The 9,093-nt window shown below is 43.8% G+C and overlaps 2 protein-coding genes across 4 annotated transcripts; one reads left to right on the plus strand and one right to left on the minus strand.

The window, feature by feature from the left end:
• Window positions 1-693: 693 nt before the first annotated feature.
• On the plus strand, window positions 694-4,889 carry LOC136527122 (uncharacterized). The gene is made up of 2 exons (XM_066519741.1): window positions 694-1,242; window positions 4,860-4,889. Exon 1 carries the CDS (start codon window positions 705-707, stop codon window positions 1,176-1,178), a length of 474 nt encoding a protein of 157 aa, XP_066375838.1. The 5' UTR covers window positions 694-704; the 3' UTR covers window positions 1,179-1,242; window positions 4,860-4,889.
• Window positions 1,823-8,681, minus strand: LOC136527121 (putative phospholipid-transporting ATPase 9). Of its 3 annotated transcripts, none has more exons than XM_066519739.1 (12): window positions 8,452-8,681; window positions 7,737-8,288; window positions 5,703-7,048; window positions 5,510-5,620; window positions 5,132-5,408; window positions 4,942-5,030; window positions 4,745-4,853; window positions 4,319-4,531; window positions 4,092-4,217; window positions 3,911-4,009; window positions 3,284-3,475; window positions 1,823-2,850 (listed from the first exon to the last, which is right to left on the minus strand). In XM_066519739.1, the coding sequence occupies exons 2-12, from the start codon at window positions 8,127-8,129 to the stop codon at window positions 2,203-2,205; spliced, it is 3,603 nt and encodes a 1,200-aa protein (XP_066375836.1). In that variant the 5' UTR covers window positions 8,130-8,288; window positions 8,452-8,681; the 3' UTR covers window positions 1,823-2,202. The 3 variants fall into 3 exon arrangements, with proteins under 3 accessions (XP_066375836.1, XP_066375837.1, XP_066375834.1); XM_066519740.1 differs by lacking the exon at window positions 8,452-8,681 and having other exon boundaries at window positions 5,703-6,873; window positions 6,950-7,048; window positions 7,737-7,875; XM_066519737.1 differs by having other exon boundaries at window positions 7,737-8,681.
• Window positions 8,682-9,093: the final 412 nt, after the last annotated feature.

Genomic DNA, 9,093 nt, shown 5'->3' on the forward strand with positions numbered 1-9,093 from the left:
TAAACAGACAAACAAACCCTAGTATTCTCAACATAAGCGTAGGTTAAAAGAAAGATAACCAGACTAGATATTAGTCTGAATAGGCCTGGTTACGCTGGTGAGCAGGATTTGTAGACGGTGCTGATTGCCACATTAAAGACCCCGGTAGAGACAAGTCATCAAAAGAAGATGGATGCTCCCTAGAAGAAGAAAAACAGACGTTGGGCCAATAGAAAAACCTAAAGGACAAAGCGAAGTTTCCATTCAAATATATTTGCCACACCAATCATGCCACCTTTTCCCTCTCCGCGTCCAATGGTTCTTAGGCTTGCCGAGTCATGAGCAGATCCGATCAGACAAGTTGTTTCCTTTTTCCTAGATACACACTAAGACACCATCCATCTAATCTAATAACAACATGAAAGCATGCATGAGATAGCCAAATTATGCATTTGCATGCTCTCTCTCTCTCTCCTCTTGTTCCCATTTCCATGCTCTCGTGCCCACTAATAGGTCTTTCCACGTTAAAGGTGACCAAAAAAACCATTTTTAATTTTCTCCCCTCTTTGATTAAATTTTCTTTCTCCCCTATCCTCTCCTCTCCGTCCATCACACCACCACAATACCAAGCATTAGTACTATATATACTACTAAATTGAAAGGAGAAAAAAGCAAGTGACACTTTCGCCGCCTCACTGCTCCCACCCATGCTCATTGCTCACCTCATGGGCACGGCATCCGCCACCCTCCTCCTTCCCCAGCTCAAAGTGCGGCACACATTCACCACCCACCAACTCTCTCTTCTGTACGTTACGCCCAAGCAATCAACAATGGCGGCCGTCATGCCAGCGACACCGACCACGCCGATGACGGCGGCGACGACGACGGTGCCGCTGCCCAACTACCAGGTGTCCGGCGTGGGCGGCGTAGCTGCAGCGGCGCCGCGGCACGGCGCCTCGTCGGGGTCATCAGGCTCCGTCGGCGCCTTCTTCGGGATGCTGGCCGCGGTGCTCGTCCTCACCGTGCTCTCCTGTGTCTTCGGCCGGGTGTGCGCCGCGCAGGCCCAGGGGCCCGACGAGTCCTACGACTGCACCAGGCTGGCGCGCTGGCGCAGGAGCGCGCACCGGCGCCGCCCAGTGGTGCCAGCCGCGGAGACAAAGCAGCCGGCTGCGCCGCCACTGCCGCTGCCGGAGCCGTGACACGTGACGTGACCGGGCGCTCAGCGGCTCAAGTTCTTTGCTCCTTTGCTGCCCTTAATTGCAGGTTAGTATGGTAGTAATACAGAACGGAAATAAAACAAATGTTGTAAATCCATGTAATGTTGAACCTTGTGTTTTCTTCGTGTCACTGTTTAAAGCTTATTTACCTCTTGGTTCACTTATTCACTTTTCATACAGTAAGACTTGTATTTATCTTAGTTCCAGACAAAATTGTTTTTGCCATTCTGACCCGCAATTAACAGTTGAATCAAATCAGGAAGTGTTGTTTTCACATAGAAAGTGGTTTTCCTCCAAAATGCCCATTTTCCTTCCACTTAATCAGTACTCCCTCCATTACAAAGTATAAGTCGCTTTGATTTTTCTATCACAAAGCAAAATCTATATAACAAAAAAAGTCAAAGCGACTTATAATTTGAAACAGATGGAGTAATACAATAGAATAATTATTTTCTAGAAAAATTGAACAAGGACAAGTGAAGGAATGATTATAGTGAGGGCACAAATGCACTAGCTTTGTGGCCTCCCCATATTTGCCAAGTCATGCAAACAAATATTTGAGGCCAATTTTAGATTATAAATCACCCATTTTATGATTCTTTCCTCCAAATAATAAAGCATGAAAGCCACTCAAATCAGAAGCCTTACCATTATTGTTTAAAATACACTTGAGAGACAGCAGGCAAGGGGGGTAAAAAGGAATAAAACACAAAACGAAATTCTACCAATCTGGTTACAAGCATCTACATGTGTAGGAGAAGCAGGAAAAGAAAAACCACAAGGCCTTGAACTCCTAAAATTGAACTTTACAGCAGGTATTCTCTTTGCCTCCTTGTGACCTATCAAAGCAATCTGTGGTCTTGCTCTATCATCTGAACGGGAACAGCTCCCATGACATCATATAAGCAGCGATCCAGGAACACCCCAAGTTCCAATCAGTTCAGCTGTCATCTTGCCGGAGACAATATCCTATAAGCTGTACAAAACGCAAAATCTACCAACAATGCTACGCCTCAACTTCTAGCTCTGTCTCCCTTGTTATTTGCATAGCCTTACCATCGCGACGAGCAGAGATACCAACCATCCTCTGCTGCGACGAGGTCCGGTGTCGTGATGACAACTGCCTTGCCACTTCTGGATCTTCAGCCTTCCCCATGTACCGTTTCCACTGAATCTTGTTGTGGAACATTGGGAAAAAACGGATCTGAATCGCGGCATAGCTGAAGTAGGGGACAAGTGTTGCCATCACAACAAAAAGTGTCACCAACCAAAATGAGAGGGCTGGGGCCAGCTGTTCGATGAAGACCATGTAGGCTGTAGTTGAGAACCTCGGGTTTATGGCACCATAAACCAAGAGGAAGAGGTACCATACTGCAATGCTGCCCCATATGAATATGTGCTGGATTATGGTGAAGTAGTTCACAGAGAGCGCCATTTGACAGTTGACAACCCATACAACACAAGTGTACATGACGACACCTAGAGCATCCAAGCCCGCAACTTGACCATCCTGACGGAATGCCTGGTCCTCAAAGGCAGTGATGCAGAAGAAAAAGATTAAGACAGCATTCATAACACCATTAAGCATCCAGCCAAGTATCCGACGCCGATTGAATAATATATTCTGTACTCCTTCTTGGTATAGCTGTGGATACTGCAAAGGAACAGAGAACAGAAGGCAAGTTACAAGGTAGGTAACACAAATGCAAAAGGAGTGCGCACAACTCAAGGCAAAAGGAGTGCCTTCAAATAACTTGAAAGATAGTGTTTCCTTGATTCATTCAATATGGCAGCGAAACTGGGACTTCAAAACCCCCAAAAATGGTACTTATAAAGGAATTTTCACAGGTTAAAAAACCCTTATACTAACAGAAAGATAGTTCTTAAACAAACTGAAAACATATATACCATGAAAATTCTTTTAATCAACAGAAAAAATTATGTAGCTTCCGCTAACCCAAGGGTAGAAAGCACATTTTCTTCAAAAATATATGGTAGAAGTAGATTTGACAGGGAAGTAGGTAACATATCTAAATTTGCCTACTCCAATTATTTTAATTACCGAAACTGTTTAAATATCGGCGTACCTGTATGCACAGCCTGGCAGACACATCCTGGTCAAATACCCCCAAAGCAATGACAGGAAGGGAGGTGAAGAAAACATTATAGAGTGACAAGAACCAATCATTATAAGCTGGCTTCCCGGAGAAAGATGCAAATGCTTCGTACAGAAAGATAGTGACACCAAAAGTAACATTCTTGTAGAAGAAATAGCATATCTGCACATCAATCCCAAAAAAATATTTTATCAAAAGACTTGAATTTCGAAGCCTGAATAGTAGATCAAAATAAATGTTTCGGGCCAAGAGATTAGAAGCATGCAGTCTAAGTCCAAAGCAACACATGAGTTGACTTAGTTTGTTTTTACGCTCATCGTCTGTGGGGAGTCTTAGTTTCATCTCTGGTTGGGAGTGGGAGTACATGGGCCTGACAGCCTGACCATGGCCGATTTGTGTCTGCTATGTAGTTTGAAAGCGTTTTGGGGCGTGTTCCAGAGACCATTGTGCTCTCAGGATCACTCTGATTTTTGGAATGTTTGGCGGTGCAAACATTATACTTGTGGTACTTTTAAATTTTGTTTCTTTTGGTAATGAAATTTCCGGGTTGTCCCATGTGGAAAAAAAGATTAAAATCAATGTAAATGGCAACTATACCATCATTGAAATACGGCGGTAACACCAATGTCCATGCACTAGAAGTAGCCGTTCCAAGAAGCGGAATTGGGCAACAGCAACATCACTAGCCATGACAGCCTAGGATATCATAAGAAACAAATAATAAGAAAAGAAATCATGGGCACAATTAGCAAAAGTTATACAGCATCGAATCAGTAACCTGCATTCCTTCAGCACCACTGATGCCAACCCCTATGTCAGCTTCTTGAAGCATGCCAACATCATTTGCCCCATCACCTATTGCTAAAGTCACCTTATGTGTTACTTGTTTAACAAGTCTTGTAACCTGGAATTGTTGCAAATGTTTATGCATGTATGCTCTTGAAGAATACGCTCTGAAAATACATAGAAAAGAGACGGAAACTTAAGAATAGAAAGAAATCTGACCAGTGCCTTCTGTTTTGGTGAAGATCGGCAACATATCACTGATGCACACTTGATAGCAAGATCCAAGAACTTAAACTTGACATCATCTTCCAAAGCATAAGTTAGTGATTTACCATCAATGATTAGTGCGAATGATGCAGTGCTAATTTGAGTTGAAGGTGGAATTTGTTTGATTCCATCCTCTATCTGACCCATAACCCTTTGCTTTGATGCCTGGAGAGCCAACAAAAAGGACGTAACTACGATGATATCGATTGATTTGGTTCTCAATAAATATAATTGTGAATGTATGCCTTGTTACTTTTTCAAACAATAGAGAGCTATAATTGTATATATAGGGCATTCCAACGTTAACAGTGTTATATGTAAAATGACTGCAACATGCCTGATGCTTCAAAAAGGCAGGTAATGAAATCAATTATTCACCTTAGCAATTGTTTGTTTGTCACCATTTTTCTCCAACGCGATGATGTCAGGTTGTTCCAGTGTGACGATTATCTGTGTCATGCCTTGTCTAAGCAGGCTGCATGCAAACCTGCAGATGGGAAGCTCACCAATCAGAGAAGGAAATAGTCAGGTTGAAATAAAAAGTTCCTACTTCGATGCAGGTATATAATGCTTACCCAATATTGATTGCCGTCTCCATCTTGTCGCCTGTCAGGACCCATATCTTAATTCCGGCTTGTGCAAGCTTGTCTATGCATTCAGGCACCTGAATATGTACGTGCACATGAGTACATGAACAGGCAAGGTTCTCTAGAAAGCGTAAAAATAAGATGCGAAACAGAAAGGCTTATCCACAAAAAGGCATACCCCTTGCTGGAGCTTATCTTCAACTGCGGTAGCACCAAGAAGAATCAAGTCCCGTTCAATGCTATCAGCAGCCTGCTCAATTTTTTCATCTCTATCAGCACTTACAGATGCTTTGGCAGCATTCAATTTTTCATTGAATTCCTTGTACTCTTTCTCATCTAAGACACGGTATGCTAGAACCAAGGTTCTTAGACCAGAGTCAGAATACTGATTTATGTGTCTTCTTGTTTCTTCTTCAAATTTTCTTCCATTTGGTGCAAGTCTTTTGAACATCACACTGTTTACAGAGACTACGATTAAGAAATCATGGACACAAGCAGACCGCTGAAGATGATATGCGACTAAAACATGGAAATCTAGCGTAAATAGAGCACTAACCTGTCCGCGCCCTTGCTGAGAAGTAATATCCTTCCCTCTGGTTCCTTGACTAGCACAGACATCCGCCTCCTTGAGCTACTGAACTCCAATATATTTAGGAGTTCATACTTTCTGTACCAGAATGTAAAAGGATCAGTATTGGGTACTAAGTAAGGATAATCCATAGAGGAAAGAGCAAAGAAATTTGACTTACCTTTTCAAAACAACATTCTGACTTGGATCCCGTTCACGAACAATTATAGTTGCCAGCGACCTCTTGTAAAACTCAAACCCTAGTTCTCTTGCTGCAATAACAAATGCAGCTTCATCAGGGGACTCAGCTTCATATGAAACCTTCTCATTTTCGTCTATTTCCGCAATGCATGTGTGGCAGATGGCTAGGAGACGGAAAAAATCTCTTATCATATCTCTGTTAGGCTCATGAATCCACTTCCCATCCATTATTCGTGGATCCTTGAAATTGAACCCTTTAACATGGGGACTGTTGTCAATTTTTTCATCTTTGTGGTCTCCATTTTCAATGTCATTATCTAACCTGGCACCTTTCCTCATAGCCATAGCTCTCTCAACTTCAGTGACACCCCGACCATAGGCAGTACCAGCAATTGAACACTTGATGAACTCCATCATGTTGCACGTCAATGTTCCAGTCTTATCGGATAGAATTGTATCAACCATACCTAGTTCTTCATTTAGATTCGAAGTACGAGCATGAGTTGGCTTATCTGATTCTTCATGATACATTTCAATATCCTGGTTGATGAACAAAGCTTGCAAGATCTTGACCATCTCAATGGATATATACAAAGAAATGGGAATGAAGTAGCTGTATAGCATCAAGGCCGTCAACAAATGAAAGAAAGATGCCAGAGCTGCTCTCTTTGGATCATAGAATATAGTAGTAGCATTTGGCCGAAGATACCACCGTTTGAGCTCACCATCTCTTAGGTCCTCTTTGGTCCAGATCCCAAAGAAGACAGAACCAAGTAATGCAATCATGAGTAGAGAAGACATCAGAAGGTAAATAATTTGATCCATTTTCTTCTCAATCTTACTTCTTTTAGATGGTGGATCAGTTGCATTTTGCATCGCTTTTGTATCATGACCTGTGAAGGTGACAGCCCCATATATGTAGTCTGTGTTCCGTAGTTTTGAGTCCCGAAGAAGAAGCTGTAGGGGTGACAGGGGATACTGCTGGCCTCTACATTCCATTGAACCGACAAAGGAGTAGAGGTTCGCATTTGGGTCTTCACATTTTATTGTTTGTCTGACTTCCCTGAACTTTATGTCCTCCTGTAAATCTAATGTCACCTCGAGAGCTTGTTTAATTTTCAAATTTGTCTCACCATCGAGGTTCATAGTCTCTACATAACAGATTCCATCCGGATAGTTAGATGAAAGCAGAATCATATCAGCAGGAAAGAAATTATCCTTCTCCACCTTTATTACATCTCCAACTCTGATATTCTTCCATTTTGTCTCTTCAAAATGGCCATTTCCCCTATGCGCTTTGACTATCCGATTATTGATCTCGTGATCCTGGGTGATGTAGTTGCATAGATCTATTTAATATACCAATGGCATGGAAAATTTACATAGACATTCAAATTAACTAAATTACAGTAACACAGTCAAATACGTCTAATTCCAGCCAAAGAAAACCATCACAGAAACTATATGAGCTTGTAACAAATTTAATTATGCCACACCTTGATTCCCAGATAAGCTCGGCATTTATATATATAGAAGAAAGATGACTTCTTCGAATATTAAATGCTACAACTAAGACTAAAAACTATTGCTACATCATGACACACAGCGACACAAGTAGAATAGACAACTGTGAGTATAATCAATAATGAATCACATGGTCAAAGCACAAGCATGGAAAATTATCAAATTAAGAATTTAAGTTTCAGACACCAAAATACATGGTAATATAGCTCAGTGAATTGTTCATAATGAGTACTCATTGTTTGTAAAAGTCATGAATGTATATTATTTCCCCAAACCCAGATACGTATAGAGAATGTACCTGACAATCCAACACCAAGAAAGAGGAAGCAAAGTCTGTTTCAATTTATATTATACAATATATGAAACAAACATTGAATTAACTAAAGCATATGAGCCAGTTGAGTTTATTCAAAACACACGGGTCATGTCATGAACTAAATTCAATAAATATTCAAGCTTGGATGTAAACAAAAGACCACAGGAATGATACCTGTTGTTTCCTCCGCCAGTCCTCAACCCCTTCTTTTGCCATGGTGGCTACAATCACGACACAGAGCGGCGCAAGCGCGCTCACTGCCGTGTAAGGTGCGAGTGGAGTCAAGGCAAGGATACCAGAGACAAGGAAGTAGAAATTAGCCACCCTCCTGAACTGCTCGAAGAGGGACTTGGGCAGGAAGGTGGCCAGAGTGTACTTTGTCGTCGACACTTCATTCAGCGGGTAACTGAATCCCTCTTGAAGCCTATCAGGCTCGTTGACGTACACGACTCGGGAGAACCCCACTGTCCCAATCCGTGAGTGATCATCACTAGAGCCCCTGTGACAACGCATGAAAGTCAACAATGTGCTGAGCTTGAGCTTCTCCAGCCTCCTGTTCGGCGCCATTCCTCAAGATTCAAGTGAATCACTGCAGCAAAGCCACTCCCAGATGCCCCAAGAAGTCGACAAGACCAGAAGCTCAGGGTTTTTGGACGCCTGCCGAGTAGCCAATTCGCTCCAATCTTGTCCAAATCAATCTTGCTGCAGAACGCGATTGGCAACTCCCTTGGAAGAAGAAGAGGAGCTCAGATTCGAGCAGCAATGGTCTCCAAGGAAGCAGCTCGCAATAAATTCCAGCTCCTCTCCCACCCAACAACTCCACCCCCCACCAACCTAAAAAAAGCAAATAAACTGCAGAGGGAGAGGAGCTCCTCAGCAGAGAAATCACCTCCTCCCAGGAAGGAACGAGAAGACGTCAACACTCAACAGCGCGGCGCCTCCGAGATCCCGGCTTGCCGCCGCGGCCCTGCGCTCCGGACCCCCGTCGTCCTCCTCCGTCCCGCTACGCCAAGACGCCAAAACTGGGTCTTGAGACGGGAACAGCGGATGCCTCGATCCATGCGGCGCCCGGCTTTCCCGCGGGGCTGCGTCTGACGATATTTAACTTTTTACCGTTATAACATATGATGATTTTTTTTCCTTACCTGACATACCAGCACCACAGTGCCGCTTAAATCCGAATGAACAGCCTCAGGTAAAATGACCGCTCCTACCCCTGGCTTCTCTATTCTGCCCCCCTCTCCCTCCCCATCCTTCAACCTTCAACCATCACCGCACAGCCATGGGAGGGGACGAGCTCGGCCACGCCGCGGTGCACCGTGCTGCCGTCCACGGCGACGCGCAGTGCTCACCGCATGCTTATCGTCTTCACCACGACCGTAGACACGAAGAGCCCTGCGCGGCTGCGCCCTCGACGGCGTGGTGCCCCTCGAAGTCGAGCCTCGTCGACGTCATCCCCGCAGTATGTGGTGCCGGCGATCGGGGTCGACCACGAACCCGTCGATAAACACGGCGGGGGCCGTAGAGCTAC

The sequence above is a fragment of the Miscanthus floridulus genome, chromosome 19, assembly GCF_019320115.1.
Source record: "Miscanthus floridulus cultivar M001 chromosome 19, ASM1932011v1, whole genome shotgun sequence".
In the NCBI taxonomy this organism is placed as follows: Eukaryota; Viridiplantae; Streptophyta; class Magnoliopsida; order Poales; family Poaceae; genus Miscanthus; species Miscanthus floridulus.